This window comes from Athene cunicularia, assembly GCF_003259725.1.
Source record: "Athene cunicularia isolate RWA chromosome 1 unlocalized genomic scaffold, athCun1 chr1_part2, whole genome shotgun sequence".
NCBI lineage: Eukaryota > Metazoa > Chordata > Aves > Strigiformes > Strigidae > Athene > Athene cunicularia.
In genome coordinates this window covers 81,170,938-81,189,880 of record NW_020799092.1, presented here as the reverse complement: position 1 = coordinate 81,189,880, position 18,943 = coordinate 81,170,938, and the positions used below count along the sequence as shown (strand labels likewise).

At 49.8% G+C, this 18,943-nt stretch overlaps 1 protein-coding gene across 1 annotated transcript in view; it reads left to right on the top strand.

Annotated features, from left to right (window-relative positions):
* NRF1 (nuclear respiratory factor 1) overlaps positions 1–18,943 on the top strand; it is a 37,429-nt gene that overhangs the window by 17,450 nt on the left and 1,036 nt on the right. The window contains exons 7-8 of the mRNA XM_026868034.1: positions 904–1,061; positions 5,698–5,822. Coding sequence (XP_026723835.1) covers positions 904–1,061; positions 5,698–5,822 — 283 coding nt within the window. The remainder of the gene's footprint in view (positions 1–903; positions 1,062–5,697; positions 5,823–18,943) is intronic.

The window sequence follows — 18,943 nt, the reverse complement described above, 5'->3', positions numbered from 1 at the left end:
TTTTTTTTTTTTTGGTCCAGTGCATATTTCTAGTTCACATCCTGGTGGATTTTGTGGCTGTAAACTCATTATCTCATGAGCTGTGAAGTCCCAAATGGAGAAATGTGGGCAAGGTGGAAAATGAATGACTGAGACTGGGTGAAGTTTAAATAATATGAAACCTATCTATGTAAAGGTCTGAAGGAAGGGAGTTGAAAGTACCTGAAATATATGAACAGAGTAATTTCCATCTTCTTTTATTAAGTATATTGCTGCAACACAAAGAAATTCCAGTTGGCTCAAACCCTCCCAAGTTGACAAGTGCTGTACAAATAAATCCTGAACAGGAACATGGACTGTTCCCCCGAACGATGGGTGCAGACAAATCGAAACGGTGAGGCAAGCGCAGCCCTTTTCCCTGTGGGATGTGATCCACGCTTGGGGTTCCAGCACCACAGAAATGCAACAGCTTAATAAACTGCCCAGGCTGGCTGGCAGCGATCCGAGCACGGCAGCGATCCGAGCACGGCAACGATCCACACCGCTCCCTTTTGTTGCAGACATGGCTGGACAAGAGGGATTTGTGGGAGCTTGAGAGGCTTTGCAGATGTTTCTGGGGTGTGCTTTCCGTGCACGTGAGAAAACAAAGGTTCTTGTTTGAACATACGGAGAACAGCAACTAAAATTGTGGACTAATTAGAGCAACTCACTCATGGCTACTAGAGGGTTGTAAGGTCCAGCAACATTCTCAGGTGGATCCCAGGCTTCCTCCCTTTTTTTTTTCCTGTCTCTTAGAATCAGAGCGTGCGCAGGATTCTGCTAGGACCTCTTGAAACTATCTGGCTCTTTTGTTTTAGGAGACAGCTGTGCATTCGTGGCATAACATCCTATCCTAGGGCCTTTCTTTTTTGTTTTTCCCCATAGGTGGAGCAGAACTGGGCAACGCTACAAGGGGGTGAGATGACTATCCAGACGACGCAGGCATCAGAGGCCACGCAGGCAGTGGCATCGTTAGCAGAAGCAGCAGTGGCAGCATCTCAGGAGATGCAGCAAGGAGCAACTGTTACCATGGCACTCAACAGGTATGGGTGAGAGATGGAGGCTTGAAGCACACATGCATGACACTTCCTTCTAGGTTTTCACTCTAATGGTGCAAAGACTGCTGTGTGCCGTCCCAGTAGAGGCTTTTCTTTAGGAAACTCCTGTCAGCTTGTGTCCAGGTGTCTGCAGGACAGTTCCAGATTTCCACTGTAGCTATAGAACACTGACATGGAAAATTCCTGAAAGAGGAAAAGATGAGTAGTAACTGTACCCTCTAAATGATCTCATTTGTATAGCAAGGATCCAGTTACAGAATCGAGCTTGCTGAGCAAGCGAGAGTTGTGATGTGCTAATAGCACCTTTTAAGTATGCTGCTCTGTGTCTCCCTCTATTAATGGTTTCTTACTGAAAGACTAAGGCTGAATTTCCCTGTGGTGTGGCAATATGGTCTCTTTTCAGAAATCAGAGTCTCTTGTCCACAGGCCAGTGTTTTGGGGGTTTCTCCCAAATGTGTTTCTGAAGTAGAAGGTGAATGAGCTGCAATAGTAATGGTGCCTCTTCATCTTGGAATGAGCTCTGATAGCTTTTTGGTTGTACTCGGGTTACCAAGATCTGCAGCGTAGTTGCAGGAAGGCAGTGTCTTTGCTCAGCTCTGGTGAGTTCCTTAAGCTTTGCCTGCTGTTCTTAAAAACTGGAAATGGCTGTTGCACACCGCAGCTGCACCTTGAGAGAGCAGGAGGATCGTAGGAAACACGGCATCAGCCCCCAGCAGCATGGGAAGTTTCACACTGCTGAGGTGTAGACAAAATATTTTCCTCATCCAAATCAAGATTCTGGGCTAGAAGCTGTTGACTGAACAGGCCTGGGTTAGGACAAGGCGTAAGTCCACGCTGCTGATGGTTGGAGTAAAGCTCTGAGACCTTGGTATATACACAAATTGCTGAAGCAGTGACCTTGATCTTGGGAACATTCAACACCTCAGTTCCAAATTGCTGTTGCAACTGCATCACAAACACACCTAGAACTGTTTCTTCTCTTTGTGGTTCAGATTCAGGTCCATCATGTGTGTTCTTTTGTGCTGCCACAGAAGGTTGGTTAAGTAGCCTTTTTTACTGGTAGTTTTAGTATAAAATTGCCTTTTAAAAACAAGTCATCTTTTTAGGACACTGTAAGAACAACTAAAGTAACTAGGCATGGGGTTGGAGGAAGAAGCCCAATCTCCCAGAATCTAACTTGCAGGATTTTATCCTGCACATTTCCAGGCAGTAGATTTTTATTTTTTTTTTTTAATAGTTTTTCTGGACTAGAACATCAATGGGCTTTGATTTTAATTACATCCCATCCCCGCTAGTTTTAGTTCTTAAGGTCGCAATGAACTATTCCTTTACCTGCATTAGCTTAAGAAATGCAGAATCCTCAATAAAAAGGAGCGTTAGAACTAAAAAGTGTCTCCTAGAAAATATAAATGGAAGAGCCTTCGACAAGTCATTTAGTCTCTGCTGTGCCTCAAGACAGGATCAGTTCCACTTATACCCAGGAAAACCCTGTGATAAGTCTGTTCAAACAGCTTGTACATCAGGAGTGGTGTGAAGGCTGTAGCAGCATTGCAGTGAGAATCCCAGAACCACCTGGGTTGGAAAAGCCCTTGAAGCTCCTCCAGCCCCACCATGACCCTCCCCCTGACCGTTCCCAACTCCCCCAGATCCCTCAGCGCTGGCTCAGCCCGACTCTTCAACCCCTCCAGGGATCCCGGGGACTCCCCCCTGCCCTGGGCAGCCCATTCCAACGCCCAACAGCCCCTTCTGCACAGAAATCCTTCCTCAGAGCCAGCCTGACCCTGCCCTGGGCAGCTTGAGGCCATTCCCTCGGGGCCTGGCGCTGGCGCCTTGGCTCCAGAGACTCATCCCCCCTCTCTGCCCCCTCCTGGCAGGGTGTTGCCGAGGGCCAGGAGGTCTCCCCTCAGCCTCCTCTTCTCCAGACTGAACCCCCCCAGTTCCCCCAGCCGCTCCCCAGCAGACCTGTGCTCCAGACCCTGCCCCAGCTCCGTTGCCCTTCTCTGGCCACACTCGAGTCATTCAATGGCCTTTCTGGGGTGAGTGGCCCAAAACTGAACCCAGGAATCGAGGGGCGGCCTCCCCAGTGCCCAGCCCAGGGCTCAGATCCCTTCCCTGTCAATGAGGAACATCGTGTTTTATTTCCCAGCTTGTTGTCACCCTCTTTGTCTGCTGACCATGGTAGTGCTGGAGACCCTTGTAGGTGTCTCCTCCAACACCCTTCCATGCGGAAGAGGTGTGCTTTTTCCTTTGCCACAAAATGCTCCTTGGAGCTTTCAGCTGTAGGACTACAGTCTTTCCCCTTCCTAGAGGAAGAACCCAGCCAGGCTCTGCTCCTTGAAAGCTGGTGCCTTATCCCAGCTCTGGAAACTTTATGCCTCATTTAGCTGAAAAGTGCCATCCCTGAACCTTGTTCCGATGGCTGCTGAGGGAGCGCAGTCTTTCATAGCCCTGCCTAGAGCAGCACGTCTGCCAACAGCACGACATGATGGATGACGCAACCTCTGTTAGGTTTGAGGATGGGAAGTATTAGCCCTTCTAGTAAAAGAGGACAAAGTGAAGGTGGGTAATTAATTCATTGATCTGAACCAATTAATGTTTGTGGAGCACACTGTAGCTGGAAAAAGCTTTTATGCCGCAGATCATTATTATTTTCAGGGATGCAACCGTAACAGATTATTAAGATGCTCAATTGCCCTTGAAAATGGATTCAACTAAGTGCTGTGTGAAGCCTGGGAAACAGGGTTACGCTGGTAAATGCATGTTTACTCCAGGTTTGCCGTGTTGTAGTTGTCTTTCCTGCAGTGTAACTGCCTTCGCATAGCTGCAGGTTCAGAAGAGAGGTTAGCCAAAGGGAGTAAGAAAGCAGAGCAAGAAAATATTCTGGTTCGTTAGCAGTGTTTAAGAGCTACCTTGAGAGACAGGGGGGCTATTCAGAAACGAAAATATACCCTGAGTGAATACAGTTGGAAAGTGTACAGCATCTAAGCAGGAAATTGGGAAGGAGAAAGAATGAGTAGGAAGTACTTGCAAAATATTTGAGTCGGTGTACCGGCGAATGAGCAGGGCAGTTAAGGAAGAGCATCCTAAGGGAAGCTAAAGAAAATACCTACTTGAGTTCATTAAGGTAAGAAACGGCAGGAGATTCAGCTGCAGGAAGGAGGTGGCTTTGGGATTTTGTGACTAACAGTAGGTCACTAGAAGTGGCTTAATAGTCATCCAACAAATCTGGAGAAATCTGGACGGCTGCTGAAGGACACTCACAGCACTCTGGCTGTGCAACCAAATGGCAAATAAAATATGGTGTCAATAAATGCCAAGTGATACACATGCAGAGAAATATCTCCCAATGAGGGACTGTATGCTACCAGTTACCATTCAGGCAGCATTCAGGGGACTGTCCTTCAGGAATGTTTTATCACTGCTGCACAGAGACTGTCAAAAAGCTTGAATATTGGGAAATGTAGGGAAAGGCATAGAGAACAAGCCAGGATTAGGCCCCTGGACTAACTCATGGTGTGTCTACATCTTGAATAGTGTGAGAACTGGTCACCCCCCTCAAACAGATGTCTTACAGCAGAAAAAGTCTGGAAGGGACGAGAGTGATCAGAAGCCAGGAAGAGTCCTTGCGCAGTAAGTGGACTGTGGCTCTTCAGCTTGGGAAGATTACTGCAAGTCTGTGAAATCATGGGGAAAACAAAAATGCAACAGCTATTTTCCGTTTCTCACAATATCAGGCTTAAGGGCTGCCCAGCCAGACTGAGGCAGCGGTTTTCGGAGTACCAGAATGCCATTTTTCTTCACACAGCATCTAATTAAACATGGAACTCATTGTTAACAGGAAGTTGTGGAAGCAAAAAGTATAAATGGGTTTGAAAGGGGATTAGACAAATCAAACCTGATGGTCCAGATGCAGTCTCTGATGTAGGAAATCAATACGCTGCCGACCGTTGCAAGCTGAGAGGGTGTAGGAAGGGAAGGATCGTACACACTCCTTCCTAAATGTCTGATCCTGGCTGTTCTCACAGCAGGACTGCTGCACAAGAGGGACCTTTGGTCTGACCTCATTCGTATGGAGAAATTCAAGAATACTGTGCTAAGCTACAGATCACTCATTAAAAAGAGTTATTAAACCACTTGGCTGGGGAGAAGTACTTCATCTTGGCTAAATACAGAGCTGCTGATGTGATCCTGGTAATGGTAAACCTCTGGGCCTGTTTCAGTGCAAGGTGAACTGGCTGAATTGGTAAGGAAGGGGAAAGCTCTGAAATGTGTAGAGACCTGGAATGTGACAGTGCCAAAAGGATGACTTTTGTACCAGAAACTCACTTGGATTGTCCAAAAGCTTTTAGTAAAGTGCTCAGCAAAAGGATAAGGTAAGAAGGCAGGGATGTCCTAAGAGATGTGCAAGCTGAAAAACACCAGTGGAAGCAGCTTCCTCCCCTATATTCCTCCTCCACTGTAGATTTTTCTGCTCTGGATAACTTCATCTGGGCCCAGTAAGAATCCCTCCTTTCTGGATTTGTTCCCTTTGACATACGATGCCTGGTTAAAAGGGATGTTATTGAAATGGTTTGTTTGTTTGGTCTTCCTAATTCCTCTTTCTCCTCTCCTATACCCGCAGTGAAGCAGCTGCCCATGCAGTAGCCACGCTTGCTGAAGCCACTCTTCAAGGTGGAGGACAAATTGTCCTGTCTGGTGAAACTGCAGCAGCAGTAGGAGCACTTACCGGAGTCCAAGATGCCAATGGTAAGGCTGCCAGAAGGTTTTTACTTTGGGTTTTTTTTCTTTGCTTTTAGCTAGGGGTTGTTCCTCTCTTTTAATTGAAATGTCAAGTTTTTGCTAGTAAAATAGTTCTGCTTCACTGCAGATTGTCACTAACAAGGTTGTGACTTAAAAGCCCAGAACAAAATGGTAGTGCTAAGCTCTTGTTTACTGCCATAGTGCTGGTGGCTCTGCTCTTTTCCTCCTTCTGCCAGCTTGCTATTTAGTCTCAGTTTTGGGTGGGAAGGCTGCTCCCAACTCTGTATCTGCACAGTGCCTAGCACAGGGAGGACCAGATTCAGTCAACTAACAGCTAGTTAGTGCCATAATAAACTCATCTCCAAAACGCTGCCCTGTGAAGTGGCAGAGAGTATGACCAGCGTTTTATTACCCGCTCATTTCCTTCCTTTCTCAAGACTTTTTTTGTATGCTTGGTGGCTGCTCTTGAGCAACTGTTGCTTTTCTGCTTGGGTGGCACCTTCCAGTCATCCCTTGGCGGTCAGCCTCGGGTTGTTTGCCTCCTGCTTTATTTTCCATCTTGCCACCATAGTCAGTCGCTTGGTTCCAGGGATTCTCTGTAGCATTTCTCACTTATTATCTGGATGTCTCTTCTGCCAAGTCTGGCGACTTCCACAGTTATTCAAACTAAGCTGTAGTGAATAAAACAGAAATTGGTTCAAGAGATTCAACGATACTGGAACGTATGAACGTGTCTGGTTGGTGTTTGTCCACTGCCTCCAGTTGCCCTGTACTTCTGCCTGATGCCTTTCCCATTCTTTCCCAGTTCAGAGGTGAAACTCACTGGTTATTTTGATTAAATGAAAGGAGGTGTGTCAAAATAAGCTCAAAACGGATGCAAAGTGTGAAGTGGTAGAGAAATGTCACCTTGAGGATGGGGCTATGTGGACTCTTAATTTTCAAAGGGGGAGCAAGCATGTGCAGTTGGGTGGCAGAGCGATGACTTCTCGCCTTGTCACTTTGTGGGCAAAGCAGAAATCTGGCTAGATGAGACCTCGAGTTTGACATCCATCAAAATCCTCATCTCATGGGGAGCGTGTTTGGTTTAGAACGTCAATATTTAGTTTGCAGCAAAAACGGGGCGGTGGAGGGAAATGTAATTTTACTCAGGGTGTTCGACTTGATATCTCTTGCTGTGGAGTCAGCCAGCCTGAAGAGGGAGCAGAAATGAAGTGAAAACGCTGTTCTCAGCTGGGAATGCAGCTGATCTTGAGAGGGAAGAGTAGGGTTGGGTTGTATTCCGCTTTGCCGGCAGCCTGGCATGAGGGGAATAAGTGATGTGTGTTTATTGAAGGAAGGATCTGACCCTGGATGCTCAAAACCAGCAACTAATCAGATCTGCAAAAGCACGTTAGTGTCCTTTAGCAGATCTGCACCCCTGACTTCTTTTGGTCTGCTTCCAAAATGCTTTCATGGTCTGGATTCCTCTGGATGCTTTCCCTAAAAAAACTCTCCTCCTCCACACCCTTCCTGAGTCACCACCTCACTCACCCAGCATTAATAACGTTTTAATGCAGGCTGGGCTTTTTTTTTTTCTTTTTCTTTTTCTTTTTCTTTTTTTTTTTTTTTTTATTAGCAGCAGATTTGGAAATCAGGTGGCATTTAGAGTGCATTAAGGGGAAAGACTGCAGCATTTTCCTCTGTGCAAAACCTCGCCCGCAGCCCCTCGCCTTGTTTCCACTCTTCGATTTGCTCTAATCTCCGGTGGTATTAAGGGGAAGGGCTTTGTCGGCGCGGCAGTCCTTGGAAGCGCCATGCTGTTAGTTTTATTACGTAACCAGCTAATATATCTCCCTTAGGGATGGAGGAGATGTTGGTATCCATTCCTGCTGTCTCTGTCTGGGGATGGAGAGCAGATGGATTTTCAGCGTTGGCACTGTCGCGGAGGATTTGTCTGCTTTCTCCGTACCCTGAAGCCCAGGGTGTGAGTGGGAGCGTCCTCTTGGACACCGGTGCTCGGTTATTTGATGCAGTGGGGACAAACTGCTCTGTGTGCCCTTCTGTCAGGAGGAGACAAGATGGGGATTTTGTTCAATTGGTTGCAGGAAGGAGAGGGGGGAAAACGACTGCCAGAGCCATAATGGTACTAACCAGCAAATTCCCCCTGCTTGGTGTTGCTTGCAAAGTCTTCACTTGCTGATATTGCCAATAAATGCTTCTCTCTAGGAATGCTCTTACCCTTCTGTAGGTCCCTTCTGAGGGATTCCAATTCCTTACCCACGCCACTTTCCCTGCAAGGGACATAAATTTATCCCCATCTTATTGGTAGGGAAAAGGAGGCAGTAGTTTAACAAAATTGCTTGAGGTCAGGTGAGGTGTTTCATTCCCAATTTGAGCCATTAGATGTAATTATTCTCCTTTTAAAATTTCTTGTTTCTATCTTGAGCTTTCCCATCCGTTCTCTGGCATCTGAATAGTAATTAAGTGATACAGAAGAACCAAGACAGCTAAAAAGAGGCGACTCTTCTGTATGTTTGTGGATGTCTTGGAAACTAGGGCTGAATGTGGTCTTGCAGGGAGCCCAGCAGCATGCCTGAACTGCGAAAGGGCTGCAGATAATCATAGCGAAGGGAAATAAGATCTCCTGCTCCCATGCAGTGTCAAACTAGCTAAGTGCATTACGGTTTCCTTGCTGCTCTGGAGCATCTGCTCTGAGTTGGGATGCTGGGAGCGATGACCCCATGGTTTGAGCCTCAGATGTTTTGTTCTGAAGTGGCTGGCATTAAAGCAAAGTAATACTCAAAGCGAGCGAAGGGGGTGGTAGCAGCACTGATTTCTGAAGTTGGCTGGAAACTGAAAATGCTCTGCTAAGAGGAAACTCTGCGCTCTGGGGCTGCTTTCGGGGTGTGCTCTGAGCAGCTCCGGGTGATGGGCTGGTGCTGGAGCCGTCCCAGCCCACCGGGGCCGGAGGAGAGAAACTCGATCAGCGTTGGAAAGGAGAGGTGACGGTGCCAGCCTGCAGTCTGGGCCTTGCTCGCCGGAGCATCCTCATGCTGCAGCCTTTTGTTTGACATTGATCCGAGCGGGGGCTTGAAAGCTGCTCGGGCTATGGGCTTCCTGGCTTCATCTTGAAATATTGATGAAGCTTTTGCCTAAGCGGTACCTGCGCAGGGCTGTAGCAGTGCGCAGGGCAGCCCGTGAAGGACAGAGCAGCCTCCCTGCCCGAGGAAGGTCGGTTTAACGGCCTCGGTGTTATCACGGGCCTGGGGTTATCATGGTTTTGTGCAGCGCGCGGCGTTTTGAAGGGCTGATTTGAGGGTGAGAGGAGTGGGATGCTCAAAGCTCCAGCTGGGGTTCAGAACAGGCCATGGGAGGAGGCACAGTGGAAAGAGCTGGTGTTGGGAAGAGAAGTGGCAGTGGATGATGTGAAACCAAGCTGTGACCGGGGAATTGATTTAACAGACCTGAGCTAGGCACAGCCAGAGCCCCAGTGGGTCCTTGCTTGTGCGCTTTGGTCCTCGCGTGTGGCACTGCTGCTCTTTTTCCTGCCCCCAAAGCACATTTGACTGTTGTATCTCCTCCCTGTGCTGCTGGAGATGCTCCTGGGAGCGCTGCTGTGTGGGAGTGTACAAGTGGGCAGGAAGAGGAGCCTACAGCGAGTTTTGCCCTTCTCCATCCCCCTCAGTCATCCTAAAAAATCCAAGCTCAGTTCTCCATACAACCAAAGGGAGCTGTGCTTATGGCTGGGGGTGGGCCAGGATTATCGAGTTGTGATGGAAGCCCAGGGAGAGCATTAGGACTCTGACGTGGGCAAAGGGGGATTAGCAAGCTCTCTGCTTTCGCAAAGAGAGGAAATAAGGCATCAGCACGGGAGCATGCCTTGCAAGGTGGCGTAGGATCAACAGGCCTATAGTGGCATTTAGGGTGATGGGGAACTTGCTGTGTAGAAGAGCTGCTCCACTTGGCAACTTCTGTATCAGAAGTGGTTTAAACGCTGAAAAGGCTTCAGCTCTGGGTGAGGCTGCTGAGCGTCCCACAGGAAATCAATATGGTGTCAGGTGGAAACCTGTCTCCACCCTCGGCTGCGCAGATGGGAGATGGGGAACCCTCCTCTCAGCAGCACAGAGACCTCCAGGCCTCAGCGCCGTTGCCAGTCCTGTCTGAAGAAAACTGTGCAGGCTGTTTGCAGTTGAAAGCACATCCAGGAGGGGAAGGCGGGAGTTGAGATCCTGCTCTCTGGGCTCTGCCTGTCTCCTAGAGAGGGTGAAAGCAGAGGGATGTGTCGGGCAAACCCAGTGCAAGGGAACTGCCCGTTCTTGCTTTTGGATGCCTCAGGACAGGGAGGTGTGGCACACTGATCCGCTGGTAACTGGTGGCTTTTTTTGCATGAGAAGAAAAAAAAAATAAAAATTTGGATCTCCTTTTTAGAGAAGATGGACCCAAGTGAGTCGCTAGCAACTTGGCAAAGCGTGGATCAGCTTGCTTGCATCCAAACAGCCAGGAAGGAGAGACTTGAGCTTTTTGTAGGGTCTTCCCAGTGGGAACAGATTATTTTTAATTTTTTTTATAATGAAGCATTACCTTGAAACAGGTGTGATTTTATCCTGATCTGAAGGAGAAGTGAGAAAAATCATTTTTGCAGGTGTGTTTCAGATGACAGGGAAGAAGAGAGGCCGATGGCAGCCAGCAAAGAGAGCTGAGGTGGATGAATCTGAGTTCAGGGTGCGTGTGCTGAGCAGATCCAGGACCAGGGAAAGGTGTTTCCTGGAGGATGAATTACTGTGCATGAATGAATTATTGTCAGCGACAGGGCCATGATGCACTCTGAGTAAGATATGTTGGCATAAACCTCAGTTAAAACGAGCTTATTCTGTCTCAGGTACATGCAGTTCCCTGCGTGTGCCCTGTAGAGTGGGGGAACTTGAGGCAGCTCAACTATCTCTGTGTCTGCACCCCTCCATGTCAGCGTCTGGCTGTCCAGGGACCCCCAAGTGTGGGTGATGAGGAATATGTTGGGCTGGTGGGACACCAGCCCCAGGTTTGATGCCAGCAGTCAGCATGGTGCTGTTGGTCTTTCCCAGCACGATGAGGGCCAAAATATTCCCAAGACCGCTGCTCCATTTGCACAGAACCTTACCAGCACGGCTTTCTGCTCATTTGGCACAGCTTGCCTTGCGGCTTTAAACCCATCCTGATGGATCTCGTGGGCTTTGCTGCTGTCCTACGTTACCCTTGGGCAGCACTGGGGGTGCAGTTGCTTCACGCTGCGTGTGCCTTTGATTTGACACCTTGGGGCTGATGACGAGGCGCTGCCGCTGACGATTAGGATTTATCTGGCCACCATCTGGGGAAAAAAGCAGTGACTCAGACAAGTCCCTCTGGTACCACACTGATGGCCAGATTTTCCCTTCAGTCCAACCAACCGGGTGCAACCTACGCCAAGGCGCAGTTGCGTTGTGTGGAGCCAGCATCGCGCAACCCGGCGCAGACAGTTTGGGTGGTTTGAGTCGAGCAAAAGACTGGAGGTGGATGCCCCGGCCCTTGAGTTCTGCTGGCTTTAGGGCTTCCATTGGCTTGTTGAGGGACCTTGGTATGTCCTCTTGTGACCTTGATGGAAATGCAGAATGGTTATTTCTGGGTACACTTTGGCTTTTGGGGTAGAGAGGCTCACGGGCACTATTATTTTATTTCCCTGGGGGAAGACATTTATATGATGAGCACTCATGATGTACCACAGGTCTCTTTCCTCTTTGCAAAGGCACCAGTGTCAGAGGAGCACGAGACCCCCTGGGTGGTTTTGTGCCTGGTTCTGCATCCAAGTCTCATGAGAAGTCTACAGGCTGCTTTTTAGCTCTGAAACGTGCCTTTAATTGTGAAGAGAGAAGGCAGCACCCTGGGGAGACACCAGGAGTTGCTCAGTTCCTGCCTTGATCTGTCGCTGTCCCCTGAAAGACGCTTGTCTCTTCTCCTCAGCGATGGTGTTAGCGGTACCCTGGAAGGGCAGCCAGCCTCACTGGGGGTAGGCACTCACTGCCAAGCCCTTTGCTGTTTCATCACTTCTAGCATTTCTTTGAGTCCTGTTGAGTTTCCACCCAGAAAATGAGCCATGCCCCGTCTGGCCTTATCTCCCACCTTCTCGGTGACCTTATGGCATCTCCAGCATCTCCCTTGCCCTCCTTGTTTCCCCTCCCCTGGTGAGTTTTGACATCCATTCCTGTTTTCAGGCAGTTGAGACTTACAGGCTCTCCAGCTGTCACACTGATGCTGTCCCGGTTTAAGCATAGGCCATTTACCTTCCACGTGTCCTGAATTAGGGGAAATGGACAGGAGGGCTGGGTCTGTTTAAAAATTAAAGCTGATTACAAGGCATTAACATTACATTTAAAGAAATAGACAGCAGCCCTCCTCTCTCAGCATAGTTGCAATATGTTCCCTTTTGTTCTGGTCTGGAAGAGGAAGCAGGACTGGTATCGACTCCAGGCTGGGCAGGATTTCTTCTTTATCATAAATTTAAAAGGAGAAGCTGCCTCATGTCTCCTGCAATACTTTAAAGCCGTTCTGGTCTTACTACCTAAAGCAGTTCCCATCTCTGCGATTGTAACAGGAAGCTTGTTTTTTCTGCTGATCTTGAATTTCTCTTGGAAAATTCAGATCTACTGACAAGATGTTCATCAATGCTTCATATTTGAGGGATCCCAAATTTTTTACACATGCATCCCCTCTAATGCCAAAACTCATCTGTCTCGGGGGCAGCAGTCAGGAAGAAAACTCACCCCACCCCCCCTCCGCTTCCATAAAGGCTCAATTTCACTGGGGCAGATGGATTTTAAGGAATGTTCAGTCTGAGATCTTCAGGGCTGAGAAGGCAAGGGGACATGGGTGCTTCATGCATGGAGGGCTGGAAAGATGAGTGTGTTGGGTGCAGGAGGTGCTGCTCCCACCATGCCCTGCCCAGCTGCAGTGTGGGCTTGGCCTGTGGATGATCATGGGTTTAGGGAAGCAGACAGGGTTGGTTTCTTCCATAGTCATCCTCACAGAGAAGTGTTTCAACAAGGAAGGGCCTTGGTGGTGTGACTTTCCTCCTTCTCTCCTGCAGCAGTGACCCTGTTTTCACATTGTGCAGGGTTGTTGCTTTCCCAGGTTGCCCAAGATGGAGGTTCCTACCCATGGTGGCCTTCCTCACAAAAGAGTCAATCTAGCTGGGAACACTGAATGAATGTGCTGCTTGACTGGAAATTCATTGTGTTTCTAGGTCGAATTTGAAGCCTATCTATTGGTGTATTTGTATAATATTTGTCCAGGCTTCTCCATCATCATCTCACAGGCCATCAGTAAATCACGTGGCTTCAGAAGGAGCAGCTCAGTGCAGGACACTCACTGAGAAGAGGCCAAGCCTTTTGGCAAGTGAAGTGATGTAGGTGGCATATACTTATATTCCCTGGATCTTGCTTTCCTCCATCTCTTAGTGAGACTTTCATTTGACTTCACAGTTGCCAGTGTTCACATTAAATTCCTGGTGTTTGTTGCAATTTATGGTGACAAAGTTCCCAAGAACTTGGCTCTGAGGGCCACATTACTGGGGTCATGGGCTTTGCTGGTCCCCTCATGCTAACTTCCCTAAATCTGGGTATCTGGGGGTGACAGGGCATATGGGTCTTGGCTCACTGGTTGGTTGGAGATCACCTTTGCTTGTGGAGAGGGTGGTGGGGATGGGCACCTCTGCACGACTCCATGCTTGGTTATCCAAGATGAACACAGAGCAGAAGGAAGGGCCTGGTCATCTGGATGGAGTACAGTCCCCATTTTAACTAACCCGTGATTGAGAAGCTATAGAATTTTGTTTGAGAGGGGGGTGTATATTGTGGGGGTTTGTCTTCCTAATGTATATGTACCCTGACTGTAAGACTTGGATGTTTGAGAAGGGCTTCACACCTACAGCAGCTTGGTTACAGCAGTGGTTTTGGGGTACCTGCAAGAGATGGATATCCTAATCCTTTGGCAAGCTTTTGTCTAAGGATTGAGATTGACTACAGGCAGGAAAGGAATGACAGTCAGAATATTTAGCGTGTTCCCTCAATATGTCTGGAAGCACAGCACTGGATAGACAAAGAGTTCCTTGCTTGCCGCTGTTCCCAGTCCAGGAATTGGGACGGGAGGGGATGGAGGTGTTGTGTAATCTGTCTGCAAGCAGATCTTGGTGCCGCTGTCTGCGGATCGGTGCTTTGGCCCCAGGTTGGGGTAGGGAGGTGCTCTCCTGACAAGCTGCACATCTTCAGCGTGGTGCTGTTTTATTTCTAGCTCTTGGCCTAAAGAAAAGGACACAGGTGGGGTCAGAGAAGCAGCTCTGTGAAGCTACCTAGCTGTGTGTCGCTCTCCTGACCCATCGCAGATGCCAGCGAGTCATTTTTCCAGGCCTCCCCCTCCATGCCTAACCTCACCCAGATCAGGGGCTTGGTACCAGCAGAGCTCTTCATGGGGCTCCTGCGGCCTTTGCAGGGAGGGGGGTGACACTTGTGAAAGGGCCAGAGGCCACATCGGGCAGGGGAAGGCAGTTTTTTGCCATTTCTGCTGGATACGTCTATGCCAGCAGAGCTTGTCTGTGGATGTGAGCGTTCAAACCTGAGAGTGTTGAACTGGGTGGATGGTAGATTAAGCCGAGATTGAAACAGCCTCTGCTTTGCTGCTCCTTTCTCAGCACTCCCAGGATGAACTTGATGTGTGGTGGATTCTGCCTGTAATACGAACTTACTCAAACCTGTGCTGAGCGTGTGTGGCAGCCCCCCCTCATCTTTTTGAGCCCTGTGAGATGCTGGCTCACAGAGATTGTAGCCCCTCTCTGGAAGACCTTTCAGTTTAACAGCAGGCAGCCAAGGACGACTTCATCCTGCTGGCATGATATCTGCTCATTCTGCTCCTCCAGACAATCCCAAATGAGAGGTCCCAGCTCACCCTCCTCGCATGGCGAGCTGCTTCCCAGAGCGGAACAAGACTCACGTCTGGAGTGGTAGGGTGTTGTTTCTTCTGCAAACTGTCCCAACTGACCCCTCGCTGCCTGGGGGTGAGGGTGGGCGATTGTCCCTGCTGTGGAGCAGCTGTAACATCTGCCGGTGCAGTTTTTAGCTTGCAAGGTGGCTGGGCTTCCTGCTTAGAGAAATAACTTCCCCTCATCCTCATCTGTGCGGTGATGGGTTGTGACCACAGACAGAGCTGGGGATGTCGTTGCTGTTTCTCTACCTGTGCCATGCCACTTCTGCCCCTTACACCATCAGGGCCTTGGGGAATTGAGAGGGGCAGGCTGTGATTACACTGAATCAGGGCAGATGGAGAGGGGCTTTCTAATCCCCCTGCAGCAGAACTGGGCTGCATCTGCTGTTTCATGACAGCAGGGCGCAGTTCGTGCCTTCCCTAGCAGGTACCCTTGTGACTCTGAGCTGGGCTGGATCAGGCCACCCTCTCCTGCTGTGCACTGGAGAGCTGTGGAAAATGTTGCTGGGTTTTGAATGGATGGAGTCGTCTGACCCGAGGGCAGTTTGTGAGCTCCGGGCTCTTAATGGCTGTCAGTGGCGTAGGGTGCAATCTGATCCAAATGGGAAGCTGGCTGAAATCCCAGCAAGCTGTTGTTACTGTGTGAGGCATCTTATGAAATGAGATGGGTTTGGCGAACTCCCCCCCGCCGGGCACCCCACTAGTAGGAGAAATACCCTGTAAGTGAAGCTACGAGCCGGGGCTTCCCCAAGCAGAGCTCTTTGAGGCATGGTTCGCTGTCTCTCCCTTTACGGCGCTTGTAGTCTTGTGCGTTAGATCAAAGTTCCCTCCCTGCGGAGCTACTCGTGCTTTCTGCTCTCAGCACAGCCTCCCCGACTCCGTGCTCCCCTTCGGACTGTGTGTTCCCACTTCCCAGGCGTGTGATGCAGAGTAGACGTCTCCAAACTGCTCAAGAGGCTGTTTCTTTTCTTTGCCTTAAAAAGTGCTCTGCTCCTCTTTGAAAACTGCCTCAGCTGCTTTCTTAGGGTTTGACCTCTGGAGTTGCTCTATTGCGTTTTTCTGAGCATGTCTAGAGGATCATTCTGTGGCTGTATTTATCCTCTTCATTGGATCTCCATAGCAGGGACTGATTTTAATGCCTAAAAGCACAACCCCATCTGTCTTGTGCCTCTGGGGCATAGTAAAGAGCCCTGTCCTGCAACTGCTGAGCCTGTGAGTGATCTCGCTTGCAGAAATGTTTTCATTTTCCACCAGACCTGCCTATGGCAGAATGACGAGACTGCAGGTTTTAATTCCTTTTCCTAAGTGGCCGCACTAGACCTTCAGACTTCTGTTTTTCCAAGTGAAACTTGTTCCTCTTCGTTGGCCCTGATGCTCAGCAGTTAGATTTTGGGTTTGAAGAGGACAAAGTTTCTCACTACAGGATTGATTCGTTTATGCATTGAGGTGTCAGCAGGTTGCAATGCAACTCTACCTGGCACCCCTTGGCGGGTGACACTTGGGTGGCCTTGTCCGAACGGTCGGTGGGACACCCTCTCCTGGGGGCACACAAGGAAGAGAAGGTAAATTTGTCACTGTAAGGACTGTTCCAGCCTTCCAGCATCTTGACTGCAGCCTGGTAAATGAACAGCATGAGAGTTAACCCCCGGGGATGTCCCTCCTCTGCCCTCTCGCTGGGTGAGTCCTAATGATAGCTGGGCAGAGGGCTTGAAGGTAAAACCATTTTTTCTTGCCCTCTGACCAGTCGGGAATGTTTTTCGTGCTGCCTTGGTGTTCTCTGGGAGGTAAATCACAGTCGCAGTAGAGGGTGGTGTGTTTGTCCCTGGAGGCCCCTATCTCCCAGTGACCTTCTCAGCTCATGAAGACAGCTTGGCTTTGCTGTAAAGCAGCTCATGTGACAGTGGTAATCCGCAGCCAGTAAACAGCTGTGCAGGAAGATTGCAGGGGAATCGCCCTATTTTCCCCGCGCTGCAGACCCTGGCAGGCCAGCACACAGGAGCAGGATGGTGGCTACTGCTTGCTGAGGGAGGCTGCTCTCTCTTTGGCCTCGTGAGTCCATCGACAGGTTGGGCTGTTGGAAGCCACCCCAGCCACCGCCGCAAAGCGCGCTCGCCAACTCGGCAGCGCACACGTGCGTCCGTGAGTCGACGTGAAGCTGCGAAACAGGTTCCATGAAGAAGGAAAAAAAAAAAGGCAGTTTCTCCTGAAGTGGTTCCCTCTGAATCTTTTCCAAACCCAGGGCTGGCATTTCTAAGCCTGAATTTGACTTGTTCCTCCCACCCCACATATCCTTTGGATTATTTTATTCCTTGATGTTTACAAATTTCTCTGAGTAGAGCTTTCTTCTGGGTTGTGTGGACCTGCTTCTGCTCCAGGGACGCATGGGCACTGGTGGACTTATTTGTCATCTGCCCATAGAAACTTAAAGTGTCCCCTGGAGAAGACACAACCTCTGAGAAGGGAAGGACTGAGAGGGCACTAGCTTGGAATTGGTTTGAAATTAATGGTGGTGTTATTGGTTATTCCCATACCCATCTTACAGATCGTACCAAACTTCCCCTCCCTATGGGCTTGCCTCCTTCTTGCCACAGAACTTCCTCTTCTTCATTTCCCCCCCATGATTTTAATCATCCAAACCCCAAGCGTGTCCAAAGGGAAGCCCAGTGAAGGGGGACTGGTGCTGAGGAGCCGCAGGAGCTGATGACAGCTGAAGCAGGCCGTCTCCGACCGAGATCCAGGCTTGTGCAGCCAGAGGTTCCTGCACCATGCAGGCAGCAGCACCCACAGGCTGCCAGCAATTTGCCTCAGTTCCCTCCAAGAAGGAGGTGCCTTTGATCAGTTAGGCAGCAGTTGCTTTGTACCCATGTAATCCCTTGGTTTTTCAACCATCTCTGCCAGAAACCACCAGCAGCGTGCTTGTGGCTTCAATAAGTTGTCCACCAGTGGCCTGAGACAATCCCTCATTTCACGTCAGCTACAGAACAGCCTTCAGAAGTGGCCATCTGTTACCGCTGGCCTATGACAGATTTGAATGCGAGACCTCACAGTGAAAGGCTCTCTGCTATTCCCCTGAGCCGGCTGATCTCTTCCCTTCCACCCCTTCCCATCAGAAAAAAAAACCAAAACGCTTTGTACTCCCAAGCATTAGGGGACTCTAATTGGTGTGTGCACGACAGGACCACTGCATTTAAATGGTGAACATATAGCTAATGGAAGCTCAGTTTTATTGCTGGCATATATATAGTATGTTCAACTCCTTTGAAGTCACAGGGATCAGCAGCCAGGGGTGCTTATGTTCAATTATACACCATCAGTGAATTTGGCCCATGGTTGTTTCCTGTTGCTCTAACCCGCAGATGCGTTACGATGTCCTTGGCCAAATCTTCTCAGAGGTTCCTGGTACATTTTATTTGCAAAAAAAGGATCCCAGTCGCACTTCCAAATAGGAGTTAAGTGTTCAGAGGTTTGAAGTCCCGTGGCAAATTAACAAGACCTGGGCTTGGCTGGTTTTTAGGCTTTCTGCTAGTTCTCTGCTCTCAGAGATGGGCTTTCTGGCTCCTGGTCCGGATGGACTGTGGTCCATTCCCACAGCCCCTGAGCGGGACTCCGGTCTGCATCATCCACAGCAGACACAGAGCAGAAAGGATTCTCCAGCCACCGCAGCTTCTGCGTAATGCACATGAGCCAGCAGTGTGCCCGGGTGGCCCAGAAGGCCAATGGCATCCTGGCTTGTGTCAGCACTGGCGTGGCCAGCAGGGACAGGGAAGGGATCTGAGCCCTGGGCTGGGCACTGGGGAGGCCGCCCCTCGCTGAGTGGGTTCAGTGTTGGGCCCCTCACCCCAAAAAGGCCATTGAATGACTCGAGCGTGGGCAGAGAAGGGCAACGGAGCTGGGGCAGGGTCTGGAGCACAGGTCTGCTGGGGAGCGGCTGGGGGAACTGGGGGGGTTCAGTCTGGAGAAGAGGAGGCTGAGGGGAGACCTCCTGGCCCTCTGCAACTCCCTGCCAGGAGGGGGCAGAGAGGGGGGATGAGTCTCTGGAGCCAAGGACCCAGCGCCAGGCCCCGAGGGAATGGCCTCAAGCTGCCCAGGGCAGGGTCAGGCTGGCTCTGAGGAAGGATTTCTGTGCAGAAGGGGCTGTTGGGCGTTGGAATGGGCTGCCCAGG